Source organism: Pyrgilauda ruficollis, unplaced genomic scaffold (assembly GCF_017590135.1).
Source record: "Pyrgilauda ruficollis isolate IOZ18807 unplaced genomic scaffold, ASM1759013v1 scaffold25, whole genome shotgun sequence".
Lineage (NCBI taxonomy): Eukaryota > Metazoa > Chordata > Aves > Passeriformes > Passeridae > Pyrgilauda > Pyrgilauda ruficollis.
Window position 1 is genome coordinate 3,182,711 of NW_024523822.1, and position 23,303 is coordinate 3,206,013.

Here is a 23,303-nt window from a genome sequence, read left to right on the forward strand (position 1 = left end):
TTGGGAGATAGACTACAAAAGCATATTTCTGATCTGAACACTAAATTAACTAATACAGTAATTAATCAGTGAATATCACTAACTAATAAAGACGCATCTGCAACTTCCTTCACTCATCAAGTCTACTAACAAAGTCATAAGTGATTACATTAGTTATCAGTTTAAAAAAGAGACAACTTCTGCTGGCTTTAACCAGATGCTACATAATTCAAATGCTGAAGCAAACTCCTTTTCCCTCTGTCCTAAAATATGAAGTGCATAGATTCCCATGTATTTCAGCAAGTCTGAACACTGAAAAAAGAACAAAGTGAAATTTTACTAAATCTGAAGAAACATAAGGATTTTTCTTCAAATATTATCTGTCTTGGTTACAAAGCTATCAAGAATTGCATTCAGGAATTTTTAATGGGTTTCTTTCAAACTGAACACTTACTCTGAGACTATACTTCCAAGAATCTCCTCCAGTCTCTTCTACAGCTATTATTCCACAAAGAAAAGAAAAAAAAAGCATTATTTCAAGCATGGTTCAAATAAAGTTTAGTGTTAGGTTAAGACAGTATCATAGACTACTGAGAAATCTTTTATTACAAAAAGAATGTCTAGAAGGAATATTTATCCAACAAGACTGCAGGAAATAAAACTGCCAATATGACAGTAGGCAATTTGCAGAGACAATGTGGATATGAAGCACCTATACGAATATCTAATTACACTACTACCAACTATATAGCATGTTTCTTACTGAAGCTTTCTGGATCCTCTTCCCACATAGTCATTTCTTCCTTTGTCAGCAGGAAATAGTGAGTGACTAATCTCCTACATATTTCCATTAGTGTTGGGTAGGTGAAAAAAGCTGTCTTTATCTTATGTGCTTCAAGAGTTTCAGGACTGCTGTCTGAAATAAAACATGAAGATTTCAAATTACAATTAAGTGGCTTAATGATTAAAGACTACTCTAGTAAAATTAGAAAAGTCAATCAATAAAAAATTCTTATCCTCTGAGAAAAACAGAAAAAACATTTTCATGGCAGACTTTAACTGACTTTCAGCTGGTAAGACAGGTTTTTAAGCAAGTAATCAATTCTGACACATACCAGTAACTTTTCTCAAATTCATAGAGAATACTAATTGTTATCTAGTCACTGCCACATGTAAAACTAATGTGAAAGGTTGAGGTAATTTTTAAGTCACACATACAGCAATGTATGAAGTTTCAAAATGAAACAGTCCTACAAAGCAAAACATAAGAACTGTTTTATATTTATATATACTCCAAACCACTGTGTTTCTGTATTTCACTGTACTGGTATTAGTTAATTACAGAAAATACATCATTTTATCAAACATATCTCATGGGAAAGATGCAACAAACTAGCTGATGAAAATAAACCAAACTCTATACCTCAGTACTTTTTAAAATTCATTCAATGGAAAAAAAGAACAATCAAGAAAGAAAAGATATTTGTGCTCCTTCTGCATTTAATCCTTTGGAATGTCATTATCTATATACATTAATACTTTATAAGTTATAATAACAATTTTCAATATGGAGGTAGAACCATACATATTTCAATAATTATTAGAACATTAATAAAGGAGTTTAACTGTTGAGAACAGCTAGCAAAATGTTTCCCAAGACGTAAAAAATTATTTTAGTACATAGTGACAGTACCTTCAATATTTTTGGACGGCTTGTATGCATAATTTTTTACAATCATCTTAATGAGATTCATGCATTGCACAATAAACTGCTCAAATACAACTCCTTCACCAGCTTCTGTGAAAACATAGCTTACAGAGAACTCCAGTGATCTCTGAATCAAAGCAGTGAATGAGAAAGGATGTTGATCTAGGAAGTCCAAAAGCTTAAAAAAAGGGAGTAGAAACAGAAAAATCAAAATACTTTTAGTGAAGTCTTATTAAATGCTTTAGCAAACTAGTTATCAAAAACAGGTGCCAATTTATATAAAATTATAGAAAACTGAACATGGACAGGAAATTAGGAAGCAATCACTATCAATTCTTAATGAAGCATTATTTAACAGCAAAAATCTTGATTTTGGTTCAAAATTGCTTTTTTTTAAGTATGAGGAAGAATACCAATTTTCAAATGGACCAGCTTAAATAGTAGTAAATAAAATATATCAGCCATACTTAAAATAGTGAGTATTTCAGCACATAATTCATCCCTATTGGAATCAGTGTAAGGAAAAGAAATATGAGGGCTTTATAACTTCCCCCCCAACATTACTAATGCAGTACAAGCATCTGTTTCCTCAACTTAGCTTTTCCAGTTAGTGATCTAAAATACACTGGTGGATTCCTTTAATTTCCTTTAGTACTGCAAAAATGCCTAAACCTATATTCTTGCGTGTGAATTTCTATAGGTGGTAGATTAAATTTACTTTCTCTTCAGGTCTGTGAAAAAAGATTCACATTTGCAATCTAAGTACTATGACAAAGACCAAAAATAATGTGTCAGAGCATTTTCAGCTCAATTTTGGTGAAGCTGACAAGTGCTTTTTACTTCTGATAATTAGCCTGGATATTTAAAATACTCCCATGGCCTCTAGACAGAATCTAAAAACAATGGGAACTCTGTAGGTTTTGTAACTTAAAAAAGAACAAAACCCAAAAACCAGACCAAGTGTCTATGTTAACATTACCTTCAACACAATATGCATTTAACACTTGCACATAATCAACTGACAAGTCCAAGTGTATTAGACAATACAAGCCTCACAGGGCAAGAGAGTATGTTGTTCATTTTCTTTTGATTAATTAGTATGGCCAGTAATTCCACAGAACTAATAAAGCCATAGAAACAGTGATCTAACTACCTATAAAAGATAAGATGAAAAGCCTCTTCTTTATTCCTTAATACCAGTACCATTGTTTAACCAATGCTTCCTGAACTCTTCTTTAAATAAGTCCTAGCTACATAATTTACTTATGGAAAGCACTTTATTTTGTTTGAGATAAGAAAATGCACTCTTCACTGCCACAAATTACAACAGCATGAGCAAACAGACACCCTTTTCTTCAAAAATACATCTCATAACAAATAAGTGTTAAGTTACAGTGCCTTCCACTTCTTTGAAAGGTCTGAAACAGATTCACTTTAAGGCACTTAAGTGTCTGGATGGGGACTGCTCCTCCTGAAGTATAAACTATGCAGTAACTGAAAGGAGATTTTACTTACCACTTTAGTGAACAGAATTATGGTCTTTTCTAGACGATCTCTGCATATGCTTTCTGCTCTTATACTTCTACCTGGTAAATCAGACATTTCACCACTATCATTTTTTAGACTTTCATTTTCTTTCTGCATAGCTAAGTTTTAGATAATTAACACTGGAGAAGAATTTACTTTAACTGTAGTTAAGAGATTAAGTTAAGCCTGAAAAAAGTTCTAGGGCAAAATAAATTCCAAATCAAATTCAAGGTAATGACTGGGCATAGAAAATCTTAAACTGTTCCTCTAAACTGTAGTAGGATTCACTGCACTTTATCAGGTTATAAAATTGTGAAATCATTACAGAAAATTCAGTGATAAAAGGCAGTTAAAATAATACAAGCAAATGCTAGTATAGACAAAAAATAATTATGCATTGAAAATATAAAGATGTCCTTTTAATAAAAATGCACACTATTATGTGCTTTTCTAGAAACTCCACCTTAAAGAATAATTTATTATGGACATTAGAAAACATTTAGAATTGGAGAGAAATAAAAAAAAAAGACAAAACTTTTATAAAAAAAAATAAGGCACACCAGAAAGGGCCATATTGATAGCATACAGGCAGAAACACAATAAAACAAAAATAAACACTAATCATATAAGGTAGTTGTACCTGCTTTTGCAAAACAATCTACTGATTAGAAAAGTGGAAATGGGAAGGTTCAGCTCAGTTCTTAGGACACAGAAACCCTAAAGGTTTCTAGAGGACTACAACAAACATCAAACTTCAGTATGGGACAGCCTTCAATTCCTTCTACTCAAACTCCATACTTTTGTCAAAAATGAAAGAAGAGCCAGAAGGAGCCTGACTATAGTATAGTGAAAGTGGCAATTGGAGGCAGTTTCCATCTCTTCTAAAAATGAGGTTCAAAGCTCCAGTCAGCCCTCTTACCAAAGTACAAGCTCCTGAACCCAGGAACTTCACCAAAACATCAAAATTACATACAACTTATTTCAAAAAAATCCTTCGTATTCAGTTTAGACATCTATTCTCGTAAAAAGTGTTGTTGAAATATGACACCAAATACAATTTTGATGTGATTTTAGTCCTTTGATACAAAAAGACACTTTTACTGAATTCTTCAATAGTTTCAGAAGCATTTCAAGAAACAATGTCGACTTACACAAAAATACCATGCACGTAAATGATTACTGATGATGCACTAGCCTGTATATTTTCATCCAGCCTCTAACGTTTAACAATGAATATAAAGAAAAATACTCAGATACTTACTACACTCCAGAAACTGTTTCAGCCGTTCAAATATGGCATGTAGAAAACCCTGAAAAACAAACATGTCTCTGAAAGATGAAGCTTATTCTGCACTGTATTATGAGAACAAAGGTATGTCAGACTAAACTTCGTTCATATGTGTTACCAGCTCAGACATGACCTCATAACTTTGAGCTGAACTCTTTGATTATTTTGAACAAACAATTTCTTCAAGAAATTAACAATTAGACAGCAAGCAGACTGCACAGATGATCCAAACTGACCTTACCAGTACCACTTAACAGCATAGAAACTCTAGAAGAGAAGGATAGGTAACTACAGACATGTCCTTTAAAAGATGCTTATCTAGTTCTACCCTGTTCTCAACTTCCTAGTGTAGGCCGTAGGCACTCAATTCCTCCACCAAACAGGCAGCACTGGAGGTAAAGGCAGGTGGTTGGGTTTCTTTGTCTGACCCTACCCTCTCCATGGGCTGCAGACTTTTATCTCAATCAAACAAATGGGATAGGACAAGCATGGCATCAAATTAATCACTTAACGAAACGGTTTTAACTGGGGAGAGGAGAGTACATGTAAGACATGTTTCAGTAAGCAACAAGTGTGACCATCATGTGGTGTGTAAATTGGAAAGGATGTCTTTTTTTTTAAACATGGTGCCATTAATGTCATAGTTTTTAGAATCTCTCTAGGATTTGAGAACCCTTGGCTGACAGGAGGACAACTTTGAGAGAATGTTGCTTGATCTTCCTTTGCATAATACAAACATGCCTTTCAATGATTTTCAAACTTAGCTCTAATGACACCTGAAATCATCACAAAAGTTTTCTAATCTAGAACTAGAAACACACTTACCATCACCTCTGCATTCCAATGAGGTTCTACAAAGCCATGGACCGTTAGTTTCCGAAGCACTAGGAAAAAAAATTACTTGTGTAACTATTTATTAGCTCTTGTTTCAACAAATTTCAGAACACAATTACAATTCCACTTGCCGTGTCCTTCTTTCAACTCAATGCTTTAAAAAATACACACATAGGTTCTGAATGCCTCATCCATACCTAACATCCACCTTGCTGAAATTACTTTAAAATATATCTTGTGTGAAATAATGAAGGGAACTTTTAAGAATTACTCCATCAGGAAGAATTCTGAAAAACTCTTAAGTATTCAACTCCTGAAAGATCCTGCAGTAGTAGGAAAAGGGCCAAGTACAGTCAGGTAAGGCCCATAAGCCACTTCTAAATTCTCTCAGGTTTATCACTGACTGTAACCCAGCAAAAGCTGCATGCTGTATCTTTGGAAAAAACTCAGGACATGTATTATTTACATTGCAAGAATTGCATACAATAATCTCAGTTGTTAAAAGCAGCAAAGTAGTCAGGATATGAATTTACTCCACTCATAAGCCTTTTAGCATCAGCCTAAGACTAACTGCTAAGCCTAGCTTTTCACTGGACACAGGGTGAACTTAATGGAATTGTAGCTCAGCTTCCTCAATTAAATGCTAAAGACATGCAAGCCTAAATTACAACACACATAAGAAATCATCCTGTTATGCCACCCACCTTCCAACCTCCTAGACATTGACTTCTTACAACATGAACAGTGGAGTGCAGTTTCCCACATATTGAGAAACAAGACCACTCTCTCCCCCTTCTGCATGAGCAATCATCCTTCTGCCTTGCTAAAGGTAAAACAAACCAAAAATACAGTTATTCCCAATGGGAATGGCTTTGTTAGAGAATGGGAACTATTTACCAAAGAACTTCTACATGTTCCCCGTGAAGAAAGTTATTTGATTCCTTACACTTTACATCATTCTGTATTATTACCTTTCAACGACAACAAGGTCCTTTCTAGTGAATTTGCAGCTGCAGTTTCATCCCCTGTACAAATCTGTTGTAGGAATGTATCTGTATGGTGATTCCACAAGGAACATGCAAAGCTATAAATACTTGATGTAAGCTGCAAAAGGAATACGAAGAATATGCTTTTTTTCCTGATTTTTGCTACACCATAATAAATCCCCAAATTTTAAAGGCTGGTTTAGACTATTAAAATATTTAATCCAGCTTCTCGTATGTATCACGGACCTCCATGTTTAATTTGCTTCTTTTTAATGAGTTGTACTAACCTTAAGACTTTTTCCAGAAAAATACTTTGCCTTAATTTGAAGATGTTATGATAGTCTCACTGGTACCCCTGACTACTTGGGTCTATGACTCGCACCTTATTAAAAAAAACTACTTAGGGCTCCTTTTGTACCTGATTTTCAGTAAATACAGCTGCTGGTGCATAAAATCTACGACACTTCAAAAAATTATCAGCTCTCCTCATCACCTCTTCTCCCACAAAGACAAGCTGTCCATCTTACAGTTCAATTAATGTTTGAATCAGCTTACTCTGGGACACACTTAGCAGTTACAGGTGCAATAGTATTGAACAATCCCTATTCCAAAACTAACTTTACTTTATCAGTAGCTGCAAATACTGACTTTTTCCCTCATTTTTTTTTAAACACAGAATGACAAATAGTTTCTAATCAGGTAGAACTGAACAAATCTCAAACTTAATTCACACTACAGCTCACACACAGTGCTTAACTGATAAAGATTTCTGAATTACAAGCAGAAGATTAAGGTTTTCTCACTCAGTTATGGTAGCAATGGATGGCTTCGTAATTACGTAAATCTGCATTTAGTCTGCTACACCTTTTATCAATAGAGTCAAAAGCACATGACCTGTTTATTTAGTTGCTTTGACTGAGTAAAGATTAGTACAGGTCCTATTCACACGTCAGTCTTCAATGTCTCAGACTCCTGATGGTTAAAATTTCATCTTATTGATTACATAGGCAGAAATTTCTACATAGATAAGTAGGTAAACATCCATAAATAGTCTTCATTTTCACTGCTCACCCTTTCCTTTAAAATGAAAGAATAAACTAAAATTTCAAAAATTCCAGAGTAACATGTTTGGGAAAAATCTTTAAATCACTAAATTCAGTTAACTGCACTACATCGTTGCCCATCTCCAAATGGGTTTGGAGATGCATGGCCTACAGTCAAAATTACATCTGTGTTCTAATCACTGGATCTTTACAGTGAAGAATGCAATGAATGACATGAGATTTGGCATTTGCATTCACATCTTGCCTTTTAATTAACCTGAAGAGACAGCCTGGAAAAATCTCAAACACCTTCTTGCTGATGATAAAAACTAAAACATGGTAGTATAGAAGTCTAAACACCAATATTTCTTAAAGACTATACTGACTTAAAAATTCAGAACACACTTCCAAAAAAACTCAATAATTCCTAGAAAAGTAAGATCTTGTACATCATAAGGCTGATATGCAGATACTGTTCTATAGATGAAGCTCAGCATCTTCACCCAAACTAAGATAATGTTCAAGCTGTATGCAAAATTAATAAAGATCTCAAACATCTCACCCAGAAACTGACTTCCAGTTATTCCACAGTACACAGACACCACAACATAAGAGCACTGCTGTTCCAAGGGCAGATATTTAAGTCCACAGATATGCTATTAATACCCAGCCAGCTAAACTCAGGAAGAAGCAAGCATGTACAATACACAGTTTGCATGCTCTACAATACTGCATCACATTACTTACATCATAGAAAAGCTTCCTATCCGCAGCAAGCCGTTTGGAAGCCAGGGTCTTCGTAACATGGTAAAACGTAAGTAGCGCCCTGTGTTGTTGAAGATCATCCTGCACCTTCACAGATTCTACAAGAGTAGGTATAAGTTCTGGCCATTGCCTTGGGCAGTCCACTCTGGCAACTTTAGCAATCAGTACAGAGATCTGAGTTGCTATCTGCAAAAAAAACCACAGACACCACTAGGTCAAAGAGCATTTAGGAAATGAAAAATTATGAGATCCACAGCCAAATAAAACCTGAACAATAACAACAAAAAAAGACTAGAATGGATTGATAGATTTTTGTGTGCTTTTTCTCAAGCTGTTTTTAAGTTTGCTGAATGTAAATAAATGTGGAGAAAAAGTTTGTTTGTAGCAAGTATTACATAAAATACTAAACTTAATGCCTTGCTTAAATTTTACATGAAGACCAGTAACTGTATTTAGTCTGGAAATCACATAAATGAAGAAACAAATATCGGGGAACCACTTCTTACTTAGTGATTATTTCTATCGCTTTCTATGAACATTCATTGCTGAATACATACTACCTATAATTCTGCTCTACCTGACTTTTAGATAGAGCCATTCCTAGCCCCAGGAACACAGATGTGTAAGCCTAAGCCCCATCCCAGTAACTGGAACTGAGACACTCTCTTGCTCCAGATCTTCAGAACCACAGGCCAGGAGCACCTGCATCACTTATACCATCTGACTTCGGTTGCTAGGCCCAAATTCCACTGGCACCAGTCTTGCCAGCAGCTGGAAACTGTTCCTTGGAGCACACATGCATGATGAACAGAGTGAGATTACCCAGTAAGACAGGTAAGGGATGCAATCAGAACATAGGACAGGCAATGGTCATCAGGCACAGGGCTTGTTCAGACACAGGTACAGACCACCCATGGTTTACACGACTGGCCCTTCTTATGCCCTCTTTTTGTCTACTCCACACTTGGCTGCTGTGCAACTCCCTTCCCCTAAACATTCCTTAGCATATTTTGCATGGCTGCTCAAAACCCTACCTCAAATATCCAAAAATTTCACCTTCTTGTTTTCTGGTCTTATCCCATTCTAATTGAAAAGGTCCTTGGCTGGATCAGTGAAGCAGGTACTCTCTCCCTCAGCACACTAGAACAACCACACTTCCAGCCTGGGGAAGAAGTCACCTTCTTAGGCTACCAGAAGGAATACAAGCAATTTACAGGCCCAAGAAGGATAGAGCAATGCCCTTCTTCTTTACTGGTGCCTGAGCTCTTTCATCTGGAGTCTGACAACCCTATGAAGTTTTCCACAATATTTATTCCTACTATGCTGCTTAGTGAGGAGAATTGTTTCAGGGAAATGATGTCAATGTTCACAAGGAAGAGTCGGGAGTCCTACTTATTACAATACCAAATTATGTCAACTGACATAACAGGGGGAGCAAATAAATTCTTCTCCCTATGTGATACAAGAAGCAACCTCCCAGGACGGCCAAAAGTACTTTTATCTTGAGCACTGGCTTTTTAAATGGGGAGAAAGAAGAAAAAGAATTTGCTGTCATACATTTGAAGAAGTACTTTGTTCCACATTCTCTCCATATGCTAAATATCTTCATAGGGCATGGAAATTACACTTTTAGCAGATGGTATGTTCTCTTTTTGTTTTACACCTCCCCTGGAAGTCAAGTTGTATCATCTTCATACTATGCCTATTTCTCACTTTTTCATGTTGTTTTTCTTTCTATACAAGAGTCATCATTTTTTCTGCCTTCAGTGATGCAAAAAGCATAGGCAGATAGCAACTGTGTTATGAACTATTTGAGACTAGAAAAGCACAGTTATCAGGAACACAAGATATCAAAACTCAGACCTATCAAGCAGGCTGGGAACTAAATGAAGATTCCTCAGAAAGGACACCTCAGGATACCTACAAGACAGATTGGCGAGCAAACGGAAAGAAAGGGATATGGACTCTATAAACGTATTTCTACATTGCACATAATTGTTTGGGCAATTATTTAGACTGCTGCGATAAAAACAAATAAAAACCTCCATATCTTAAAAAATTACATCCCAAAAAACATCATACGGACACACAAATCAGATCATGAAGCCACTAGTCTTTAAAATGTCAGTTAAAAAGGTTCCAATCTCAACTGCAACTATAGTCGGAGAACTCCAGAACTGTTCATCAGCAGTGGCATTCTTAACTATGAAAAACGCTATGCTATCATCTTAGCAGGCAAACTGATGAAATACTAATGAATGTATGGAAAAAAGTATTGATAAAAAGTTTTGTTTTGCAAACAATATAGTTAATATTAGAGTTTCATAGTTAATTTACCTATTTATATGTGCAAAAAAACATACAAACTTCAAAATTAAATATTTGATAAATTATATTCTACCTAGTAGTAAGCATAAACGACACACTATGGTTCAGCTAGACATGCTTCATAGTTCTTTTTAGTTAACATACAGAAGAAACAAGTAATATCTGTCATATTGTTTACATTGAAACTATACCTGCAGAACAAGTTTTACAACACTTTATATGCTTATTTTAAAAATTGCATTTGCAATTAAAATTTTTAGTTCTAGTCAAAATTATTATTTCACAATGGGCTTCTACAAAGACTAAACTACCCTAATTTTGATAAAATGCTCTAATCTTAGAAGTTACATTAAACCTGTCAAGAAATCCCAAGAAGTTAAAACTGAACTGTCTGCAGAATAGAAGTTTATTTACAATGCCTTTTATTTTCAATCTTAACCTTATGCCTATAATTTCTGCAATTCCTTGAAAAAATTTTTCAAGATCCAGCTCAAAATATTAACAAATACTTCCTTGCAGAATCTTATACTTACATGATGAAGAAGTTATCAAAAGTAAGATTGATTCATCTAGTATGGGCATGTTCTGTGCCCCTAACATTAGTTCTGTACACAATATAATAATAAATTCTTATTCTAATCAAAATCACAGCTTATAATTAGTCACTTTATATAAGAAAAGACACTATCACACTGAAGCTTTATGAAGCTTATTTAAATTCACTAAAATGCTGTAACTAGACATGTGACAGCAATACTGCTTAGGTGGGTTTATGCATCAGCAATCTCAACACCTCACTGCTGCTCTGCCACTGCCACATTTCCTTGCATGGCCACACTGGGAGTCAGTTAAGAGAACAGACACAGCTAAAAAAAACAAAAACAACTCAGGGAAAGGTTATTTTTCAGCTACATCCATTCCATGAACCATTTCACCAAATGGCTGCATAAACAGCAAGGGAGAACAAACTGCCACTGCAACACCAAAAGAAACAAATCACAGGGACAAAATGCTGTTTCCAACCAAAGTGGTTCTATAATTCAATGAGTTATGATCTATGGTAAAAGATCTCACTTCAAGATCCGTCTGCAAAGCAATATGTAAACTGCAACTTCATTATTATAATTAAAAACTTCATAAAGAAAGAAACCGAGATATCTATCAATACAAGCATTTCTTGAGAGAGTAATAAACAATTACCACTAACCTGATTCACTGGCTCATTGAAGTTGGTGATAAGTCCAGCACGCAATGTAGTTTTTTCTTCTTCAGAAAGAGCACTGCCAGGATATATTTATTAAAATATTAATTATTTTCAATTATAAAACTACTATCAATTCATTTGTAACTATCAAAAACACTATCAAAACTAACAAAAGAACATCCTTTGTTCTTCCACTATCTCAAGGATCTTTAAAAAGAGAGAGAACAGTCAAAAAAATACTGACAAGGCATTTTAGTCTCACATTGAGACCTAAAGTGACCTTTAAATGGCAAAAGAGTTGACAGAATGAGATACACAGATATATAATGAAAAAAAATGCAAAACTGTACAAAATACAAATGGATTGCTCACAGACAATTGTTATATAGCTATTACTGACAGAATTGAGGATTTGAACATGAATTTGCCCAAGTACACTAATGGACAATGGCCAAAAAATGTCCAGAATAAGGCAATCACCATATCAGATGACAGCTCTTTTTGTAAAAGCAGTAAGTCTTTTCTGTTATAAATCCTTTTCTATAAGAATGTAATATACCTACACTTAAAAGTACAGATCCTTTGAAAATTTGAAAATTATAGCTTTGTGTGAAAAGTACGTTGATATATTCTCCATAAAGAGAGGGGGAAAAGTGCAGGGGAAAATAGTCAGCAGGGCAAATGCTAAGCTATAAAAGTTAATTTTCATTCAAATGCAGCATTGTGGTATCTTAATACTTAATTTTAAGTGACTTCTATCAATTTAAGGCTACAAGTTACAGTATGATATCACTCCTGTATTACTTCAGATTTTATATCATTCATGCAATTTTCTTATAATTTCCAGGCAGGAAACACAAAACACTGCTCTAAAAAAGCAGTAAAGTTGGTATTTATAGATTATACTATTGGGGAAAAAGAAAATCAAAACCAAACTAAACAAAAAATCCCAACAAATTTTAATCTACTTATAGCACCAGGAAAGCTGTTTCTTCTTCATAAAACGCCTGTAAGTTATCACGCAAGGTTGTTCAGATGGAAGTTTCACCTAACATTGCAATGACTTAGAAGCATTTAAACATCACATCTCAGTGAAGACTAATGGCTGGAAATTAAGATTAAACACACCAACACAAGCACTTCCTCTTGTCTGACCTCAGGCACAGATATTAACCAACTAGTTTTGTACATTGAGGTTTAAATTATATCTAAAGCTCCCTAAAGCATAGGTTTTACTCTAATGTAGACAAATACTAAATATTAATCTCAAAATAATAAAAAAATAGAGGCAGGAATGGCCATAAGAACAAACATTTGCAAAAATATTCTAGTTTTCACTTTCTCTTCACCCCTGCACAAAGCAAGAGTACTCACTATTTCCTAAATCTTAGGAAAGACTTATCATTTGAAGTATAGTACAAAAGGAGGGCAATTCATTGTTTCACTGGTGACTCAGAACTGGACCCTGAGTCTTATTTTCCAAGGTAATTATAGCATTCAGGAGTCACAATTTTACTTTTTATATTTTAAATCTAGATGTAGGCTTTAAGACTTTTTCTTCAAAATATTTAAATTATCCCTAAATATATTTTGGTTAAAATTTACAACAGTAAAAGATTTTCTGCATGTAACTATTTAATTTATTAATCTATAGCCATGGGATGATGTTCCAGGAAAATAAATTTTTGGGGTTTTCTCTTTTATAATATGAAAATGCAGTATATAATTTCCACACACACAGGCATCCTCTAAGTGGTTCCTAAAACTTAAAAGCTCTTATTAATAAAATTTAAAAATCTATTCTCAATTAAATGTAGATTGTATGATACCTCACTTTCAGAGACAACAGAAAGCACCTAAAATCTGGTTTGTAAAGAAAAAAATACCCCATTTTACTATATAAATGCATTTACTTTGCTTCTGGCCTCACAGGACCCCTGGCTTTAAACAGTTTTTCATAATTATAATTAATTTAAACTTATCATATGTACAGTCTAAGAGCAGCAAGAATTCAGTTCATTACTTACTGTAAATAAAAACGCTGTAATTAAGCTTTTAACATTGCAGACAAAATAAAGGAAAGAAAAGAAATAAATTCATGAGGATCAATGGCTTAAAGACACCAGCTTGTGATACTGGAAAACAGTAATGAAAAAAAATCTGAGAAAATTGGAAAACAGTAATGAAAAAAAATCTGAAAAAACAATGTCGATGCAAGTGTCACACAGCAGCGCTGTGTGACAGAGTTCCTAAGGGTTTGCCGGACCGTGGGTGGAGGAATTCAGCGTTTAAACAACACGAGAGTGACATCTGCCGGAGAAAGGGACACCCTCAGCCCCTGAAGGAGACACAGACGGGCACCACTGCCCTCAGCCACCCTTAACGCCTTGCAAGAAAGCCAATTCCACAATTCCATCTATAAAAGTTACAGGCAGGCGAGAAGCTAGGAAGAATGTCGCTCAGCCAGTTATTTCCCTTCAGCACTGAATTACATGTGCCCAAAAATTACAATAACTTCATCTACACATAAACTTCTAAATACTATCTACTATGCTGTAGTCTTTCACAATTTGCAAGTTCAAAATTACTTTGATCTTTTTCTGTGTTTCTGGTATGGAGAAATATACACCCAAATACTTTAAAAATTATTTTGGAGCTTTTTTAAAAAAAGCCTGATATTTCACATTTGGATTTCTGGCTTATAAGAAGTCACACAAGTGAAAACATGTACTTGAAAAGTTATTGTTAAAGTATTTTACCGTGTTGCTAACACGGTACTCAAATAAGAGAACAAAGTCCACAAGAGACAGGATACAAAAGTAATCGTCTGCAAAATCAAAAGCATGTTCAACTCTTGAAATCAAGATAAACCATTTCTGAAGAAAATAAAAACACATACAAAATCATCCTGTGACACCAGGAGGCTGACAACAGATTTCAAAGGAAGAGGCCAAATTGTGCCTGAAAAGAGGCTATGACAACTCTAGGTTCTTCACCACAGCTATATGAAAAGCTGCCTGAAAAAGCAGGAGGGAGGAAGTTCATAGGCTCATCTTCTAAATCACTCTCACTGGAAAATGCAGTTTTAAGCCTGATCTGTACCTCAAAACATGCTTTGATGTACTGCTATGGATGGAGAGCAGACAGCTGCTGAAGTGAGACACAAGACAAAACACAAGAATTTTGCAAAGACAACAAAAATGCAGCATCTACAATGAAGCCTTCAAAAAATCATGGTATTCAAAATATGATTGGTTCACAAAATAATCAAGTGAGAATTTAGTTTAAATCAGGATTTCTCAAAATTACTGCAACATATTCTAAGAGAAATGTGATCTGGGTGAGTGCTGACAAAATGTTACATCTAACAAATTAAGAAATAAAAACAGTTGGACATAGAATAAAAATTTAGTATGCGTTACTCCATTGAATCCTTAACAGCAACCAACAATTTTTTAAAAGTTATCATTTAATTGCACTAAATTAGTGGCAGAAAAGTTAGAAATGGGGAAAAACAGGGTTGCACTGGAAATTTAATACAGATTTAACTCACAAGAATCTTTAATAGCCAAGAAAAATTTACTTTTTAATCTAAAACTATAGGAAAACTACATTCAAATATTTCTATTTAGTTTTTACCTCAAACAGTAAAATTCTAGTCTTTAGTTCTGCAAGAAATAAACTACACTTTTTTACCAGAAATGCTACTAGTGGCTAAAAATATTAACGAATTGAAACAATGTTTAACTTCTTCCAACAGTTCTTGTGAAGTACCAGTATTGTAAACAGAATCCTGTTCACCAGAAATGTCAAAGATATATGCCATCTTTCATGAAAAAGGTGGTATTTTCCTTTTACATAAAAAAAGAATCTAAAGGTTTGCAGATGTTTTGCAATTCTACACTAATTCACACATACAAATACTTGAGTGCTCTATGCCATAATAAAGGAGTACTACACTACTTAAAATGTGATATGGATACAGAATTTTATAATTTTTCACTCCTTTGGCAGATCTTTGGAAAGGCTTACAATGCAAGGCAAAATAATTGAACTATCTCAAAAAATGAACAATGAAAATCATAGTTTGCATCATAATACTAACTTAGTTTTGTGATCTAGAAAAACTGTACCTAGAATTCCATCTAATACCCCACATCTGACAGTGACAGTTCCACCTATTACTAGCATTTGAGACTGAACACTTGCAAGCCTTTATAAGTTCTGGAACTGAAACTCTTCATGAAATCACGCCTGTTTGTAAAGGAAAAATAAGCACTTCACACAAAAGACTGGGAGTATATAATTCTACAGGTTGCATATTAAAATGGCACTTTTTGTAAATTTTAAGTAAATTGCATGGTGCTCATGAAAAGTGCTTATATTTCTCATCTTCTTTGGCAACACTTTGTCATGCATTATCAGGACCCACATATCAAAACAATGAAAAAGGAAGACCAGAACTTTTTAGTATGATAACTGCTGCCTCCTTCCCATGTACACATTCAATATGAATCAGCTTAAACAAAATGAAATGTCCCTCTCACTGTCCAAGAGACTGACTTACCTTTCACTTCTGTCACTATCAGTAAATCCAGGTGTTAATGTTGCAACACACAATGCATCACTTCAAAACCTATTACCTATGAAACAGCCTTCTAACTCAGTTCTCAAAAGTAAATCATGAACAGAGTCATAAGAAGCAAAAAAATACAAAATGTTTTATCAGCAAGTCCTGAAGTTTGAAGCATGTCGTCAGTTTCACCATAAATTCTAAAGTAACTTCTACCAACAAAGGATCTGCTGTTTTTCCAGCCTGGCAAACAAAACAAAGCTAACTTTAAGATGGTTAAGCAGAAGAACTCAAAACTTACTGTGGTGCGACCCGTCTCCAGTATCGATCAATTCCATTTTTAAAGTACAGCACAGCTAACCATCTTACATTCACATCCAGGCTATGATTTGTAAAGATATTCTGTTAAAAAATAGAAAAAGTTAAAAACTGCTCCACAGATACCACAAGCAACACAGAAACTGTATCAACGCATGCCCTGATATATGTAGAAATACACACACCACTGTGATATGGGCGCACATAAACCAAAAGCCTTCATCATCATTTGACAGGGAAGTGAAAGCACTGTACTAAACATAAATTTTTAGAGATTAAAAAAATGTTTATCACTAGCCCAAATTTTGATTTATTAAAAAAAAAACATATGAGGCAAATGTATTGTTAATCTTGTCTGGCAGAGAAGGAAATATAAGGGCAGTAACTACTATAATCAGACATTTTTTACATTCTTTGATAAGATAGCTCTCAGAAGTTTGTGCCACTGCAGAATACAGGATAATTCCTTATTCTCATGCTAAGAACCATCCTGTCTACCAGTATTATTTGTAAAATAGTGACCTGGTAGGTCTGCAATTCTCAAATTCGACTATGCTTAGGAAATCAGGAAATGAGTTTCTACCAATAAAAAGTTATATATCTGTAAATACATACATATATATGTATCTATACATATAGGCTTTTATATATCTGTATGCACACACAGACAAACACAGAGGAGTTATTTTGTACGGTAATGGTGTAAAAATAACTAACCAAGAGAAACTAAAATAAAGCTAGACTACTGCATCTCAACACATGTACTACTCTGACCAGCAGCTCTCCTCCTGTTTTCTACTGCATCAGATGGATCCTTCTCAAGGGGTGAGACATCATTACTCCCACCTTTAGAGAGCAAGCATGTGTGAACTCAGTGCTCTTACTATACAGGACACTGCAGAAAGTGTGCACCACTTGTGTTCATTGCTTTTAGAAGTCCTGTATGAAGGGACCTGAAAAATGTAGGGATTCTGGTCAAAAGTATCTGCTACTTTTGGGCACCGTGCCTGCAAACACAGGCATAAACAAACCTTTCAAATAACTCAGCACTGTAGAAACCTGGGACCTTATTTTCACTATGAATTCAAGACCTAACTTTCTCTCAAAATCTATTTTTATTAATAGTAACGGCTTTCTAGAGGTAGTGGCCAACCCAAAAAAACCCCAACACACTACAATCACTAGAAAGTAAACAGACTTACATGCCAACAATGACATAAATTTTAAAACTAGCAACTGAAGAAAAGTATCCGAAAGGTGGTAACCCACCAAAAATACCACAGAAAGTGAATATGATCCATATGTAATATGCTCTCCTTCCCCAAAGCTCACTTAGGAAGACAGACTGAATCTCTGAAAGACTTGACCTTTCCCAAATGCAATTTAAGCATGTTAAAATACTAACAACTAACTTCAACTACTTCTGTATAGTAAAAAATAACATTTCAAAATAAATGAAACATGGAAAACCCAAACTACTCATACTGGAACTTCCACTGATCTTACAAACAACTATTCCTCTCCTTGCTAAAATATTTAGCAGAAGCAAAGCTTCCACTGATAAAAAAATACCTTGAAACTAAACCAGACCTAGATAAAAAATGAAAAAACAAGACCAAAGCATCTACACAAAAACAAGTAGAACTTCTCATTACACTCTGTATCTTCATATGAACTTCCAAATACAGGAAGTATTTAACACAGCAATGCTGCCATAGAAAAAACAGGAATGAAGCCAATATACAAATTGATATAACTTGCACAGAGGTTCTTTTCAAAACCATCCAATTCTGAATCAAAAGAGAGATATTTAACACCTTCAAAAGAGAAACAGAGAAAAGTAATGATAGCAACTCCACTAGGTGCTAAAAATAGTAGGATCGAGGATGCATGTCTCATGCTTCTTTATGATGTTCTCTACTCTGACTGTTCCAGAAGCAAGTGTATCTCACAGTAAGTAATTATATTACTTGCCACAACCCACAGATATCAGCTGTCTTACCCACTCTCCATTTACATTAACCTGTTTCTGCTCCACCAAGAAGATGCCAACTATTTTCTCTCCCAAACCTGGGCCACCTGTCATGATCAAGTTAAACAAAGAAGCAGACACTTCACTTGCTTAATTTGGAAGACTATATTAATATTTTACACTTAAAGAAAGGCTGATGTGGCCCCAACAAATCCACCTAACCACATAAAAAAATTATCAGCATTTGTATATTATGTACCAGCATATATATCTTTGACAAGCATCTAAACACCTGAATTTTTAGCCCTTATATTTAAAATTAATTAATATCTGTTCCAGTTACCTGTGAGTGCTCAACTTGCTTACACCCTGAGGTGTAAGGTCTCAAAGCAAACATTCAGAGAAAAAAAACACCACTAGTGGCAATTTCTGCTGTTTTCTGTCAAGATCATTTACCACCACAGCTACACTATTGCAAAGGCAGTGCATAAAAGGAAATTTGACAGCACAAAATATCTTCTTCTATTGCTTTCCCTAAATCCTCAGGCTCACCTTCAACTTTCCAAACAAATGAGAGGGTCTACAGAGAACAGAACATGTCACCCTACAAATCTGAGTCATTCAATCCATGCACTGAGGACAGATGTTTGTAGAAAAAACATTTTACCTGTGTTTTTAAGACTATTATAAACGTATGCATAGATCTTGGAGAATAACAACAGTATTAACTTTCAAGTGTCCTTGCTGAAACAGTTTCATTTCCCTTTTGACTGTGTTGCCATCATTTTGACCATATTAATGTATCCATTTCACCAATGGTTATAGTACTTTTAGAAGTATTCACCTTTCCCACTCCAGGACCTTACTACCACAGCCAGGTCAGTTAATCTCCCTGGGAGTCTCCCTCCACTAATAAAAAGGAAAGCAATCCCAGAGAGGTATCACACAATGTAATGGAAAGCATGAGGGAACTTCTATTAAAATGTTCATAAAGCATCATCTCCACAAAAAAAGAAAAGGTCCTTACTACCTTGATATATGAAAGGTCCCCTGCCCCTTGAGGTAGTAAAGGCCCTTCCTCTGAGAAGGGCCCTCTTGGCCTTTTACCATCCACAATTCACAACAGGCAAATAAAAGATTTAGCACTACTGCCCACTCATACTGCTAGAGGCTGGATTTCCACTTTCTGAATACCTGGGAAAAGAGCTTACTTTGAGATACAGTGATGACAATGCCTAGCACTATCATATCCTACCTACCCTATCCTTCAGCATAAGGATTCTGCGGTCTGGACCATGACAACTCAGGGCTTCTCTCAGCCAGAGGTCATGGCTCAACTGTGTTCTAGACACCAGTACTCAAAATTCAGAGTTTACTTAGGAGCACTTTTCCACTGTATCTTACCAACAAGACTGAATAAAAACCTGGCTGTGTCTCCCACTGCTTCAGTTGTTCCTCAGCTGGCTTCAACACTGCAGTATCTTGGCTAGTAGCTTGGGTCAAGACTTGCAGAACAACAGTGCTAGCACTGTTGAGATCCATGAAAATCTGAAAATATTAAAAAAGGAGTAAAATACACTTAATGAGAAAAAGAGAGCAAATATAGACAGGTATTTCCCATTCTTATTATCCAAACACCCCACACTCATTTTTCATTAGACTACACAGTGTAAAGATAGCATGACACCCACTCACAGGCAGTTGAGGTACAGGGATGGAAGTGTTTGCTTTCAGAAATCTCTCAGCAGAAGGAGGAAGCATTAAATCGATCGTTACAAGCCCATTTGCTAGATCTGAGGGACTGCAGGAAATATTTTGATTGTAAAACAGTTACCTCTCTTGTGAAGCACAGCAGCTAAGAGCAAAACTGCAACTAGAGATAATTACTCAGCTGTAAGCAGAGCAAACCATGGGGTTGTCTGAAAGAGGCAAAGATGCATATTATTAACATTTTTGCATTTTACTTTTTCTTCAAGAGAGAAAATGACACATTCATACAGTCACATTCTGTAATTCAAATTCATCCAAACAATTAATATTAATTAAAAAAGAAAGCATTAAATCTCACAGTTTGTCTTACATGATACAGAATTTTCCTCAATATCTTTGGTTTCCTTCTTATTTAGCATACAAATGCCAACCAGCTGAACTACAAATGCACATTGCCAAATTTCCAGTGTATATACATCCTTTTGCACCCTTGTACTCTACAAAGGCAAAACAAAACACTGCTCTCCAGATGACAGAAATTACACTTATAATGACCACAGAAACAATGTTACAAGAAGAAAAAGACATATATGAAAGAAACTATGGAGTCTGTTTTCTGCTTATAAAAAAAGACAGTTTGAAGCCTATGTTAACTTTTAGTAACACATACACAGCTGAATACTCATATACTTAGGTTTTCTAAATAAACAACAAAGAATGGCTTCTCTTCAAAGTGAGAGAGAAGGAGGTTCAGGTGGGGCATCAGGAGGAATTTCTTCATGGAAAGGATTGTTAAGCATCAGAATGGGCTGCCCAGAGAAGCTGTGGAGTTGTCATCTCTGGAAGTGGCCAAGAAAAGAGTGGATGTGACACTTTAGTGCAGTGGTGTAGCTGACAAAGTAATGATGTGTCAAAGGCTGGACTCAGTCTTGGAGGTCTTTTCCAGTCATAATGACTGTGATTTGTTTTTGTTTAATGGGAAAAAATGGCTTATTTTTCCACCTTCAGGAAAAAAATCTAGATTAAAATTGTTTCAATAATAGTAAGAAAGTGGGAGATATGAAATTTATTCTCACACAGGTTTAAAAATTTTGATTTTTTTAGAAAAATCACCTTAACAACAAAACTAGCCACAATACTGGAGAACTTTTATACCAGTAATAGCATTGCACAATAGAAAAAAAATTACATCCGTAAGAAAAAAGTTCTTCATCTCCAAATCTCCAACCATCCTCTACAAAAGCTGACTAAAATTTGAAGTTCTTAAGGTTAAAATCTACATTTAAACCCATGAAACACAAAACCACGTCTCTCCTTACAGCAATAATTTAACAGGTAATGCCATCTCTGCTCTACACTTCCCATGTGAAAACCTTTCAATCTTTCTGCCTTAACCAGTTGTGCACAAGGTGGCAGAAGGGGGGCGCTACTAGAGGGGTGCCTTCTGTGAAAAGCTGCGATACAGTTTCGAAATGTTATATGTAAAGCATGGGCGACAAACACCTTTATCATTTATACACATGATAACAAATATCCTTGATGAGAACAGTACAGTGAAAGAATGAGAGAAGAAAAACAGAGAGCAGTGATAAACTTGGTGTTGCCATGAACTCTGAAGAAACCAAACTCCGTAAGAAACACAATTTTTGCAAAAACTCAGGTATATCTTATACACTATGAATATAATCTGAATTCGGCAGCATTTTGCTGATGTGCTGTGAGCTGATTTAAAAGCCAGATCAAATATGCTACAGATGACTTCATGTATGAGACATGGGAAGCAAGGCACATGAGAGCGTAAGTGGGAAGCAGCAACACCCTTGCATTTAGGGCCTCGTTCTAGTATTTTACACACACTGCTGTCTTCTACGGTAACAAACTGGAGAAATAACTCACCACTGCTGCACTGAGCCTGCCTCTGATTACGGGAAGACTGCTCTGCAGGAAAACTGCTGTTCTTTCGCCTGCAGGAAGAAAACAACCACCTGGAATTAAGGCCAGCATGCGCCCCTTCCCGCAAAAAACAACTTCTCTCAGGTTAACGCCTCATCTTCCTCCCATGCCTTCCATTAATCCAGGCCTGACTAAAAACTGTTTCAAGGAAAAAGCGGGAAACTGTTCCCTGGAATCAGGTAAGTTATTTACTTCCAGCTTCGATCAGGCCCTTTGCCGCGGCCGGTATAACAGGTAAGGGAGGCCCAGCTGCCTTAATCCCGGGGGCGATGCCCCGGAGCCGGTACCGTGGCGAGCACTCCACGCCGGAGCCGCGCCGGCTCGGGCAGCGCAAACGGGGGCACAGCCGGCGGAGCACCAGCCGAAGCGAGTCGTAGGAGCAGCGCCGCCCGCAGCGACACAGCCCCGGGAACCCGTGCCCCGAGCGCTGCCCCGCTGGCAGCCGCCGGCGCCGCTCCCCCCTGCCCTCCCCGTCCCGTCCCCGCACGAACCGGGACCAGCGAACGCCGTGCCGCCGCCGCCGCCGCCGCCACCGCTTCCCCGGCGCGCGGCCCTGACGTCACGTCCCCGCGACGACAGCGCGCTGCCCGCGCCGCTCCGCGGGCAAAAGCGGGGCGGGGCCGGGGGCGGAGCCCCCGGAGCGCGGTGCCCGCTGACGTCAGGCGGCGGCTGCGCGCGCGCAGGGCGCGTGTTCCCGCCGCGGGAATCAATCCTGCCGCTCTTCGCGGAAACCTTCCCGGCGCGGTCTGTGCGGCTGCCGCCGCACGGGGCGGGGCATCACTGCGGGCGGGCGTGGTGTTCACGTCAGAACATAAGGCTAAATGTATACATGGAAAGTAAAGCAAAAAACACAGAAAGGATTAAAAAAAACGAGTATACTTTATTGGCGTGGCAGCGGCTGGGAGTGATTGCAGCGGCACAGTGACTCCGGCCGTGAGCGGACGGGCGCTTTGTGCAGAGTCAGGGCGCTAAAGCGGCGCGTTATCTTATCGGCAAAAATCGAGGAGGGTCGCCCTGGAAAATCCTTCCTTCCTTCCTTGCTTCCTTCCCTTTTTTTCTTCCTCTAACCCTTTTTTCTCTCTCCTCCACTCTTTCATTCATCTCTCATTTTCTGT

General features: G+C 36.6%; 1 protein-coding gene across 2 annotated transcripts in view; it reads right to left on the reverse strand.

Moving 5' to 3' along the window:
* Positions 1-22,791, reverse strand: part of IPO11 (importin 11) — a 75,388-nt gene extending 52,597 nt beyond the window's left edge. Inside the window, exons 1-14 of one of the 2 annotated variants that reach the window (XM_041470762.1) lie at positions 22,680-22,791; positions 22,132-22,199; positions 20,360-20,444; positions 19,930-20,073; positions 16,537-16,637; positions 11,666-11,738; positions 8,113-8,316; positions 6,308-6,440; positions 5,328-5,386; positions 4,476-4,524; positions 3,203-3,273; positions 1,673-1,865; positions 743-895; positions 434-477 (exon numbers count right to left, since the gene is read on the reverse strand). In XM_041470762.1, the coding sequence (XP_041326696.1) occupies positions 434-477; positions 743-895; positions 1,673-1,865; positions 3,203-3,273; positions 4,476-4,524; positions 5,328-5,386; positions 6,308-6,440; positions 8,113-8,316; positions 11,666-11,738; positions 16,537-16,637; positions 19,930-20,067 (1,218 nt within the window). In that variant the 5' untranslated portion in view covers positions 20,068-20,073; positions 20,360-20,444; positions 22,132-22,199; positions 22,680-22,791. The other variant, XM_041470761.1, reaches the window with a different exon arrangement.
* Positions 22,792-23,303: the final 512 nt, after the last annotated feature.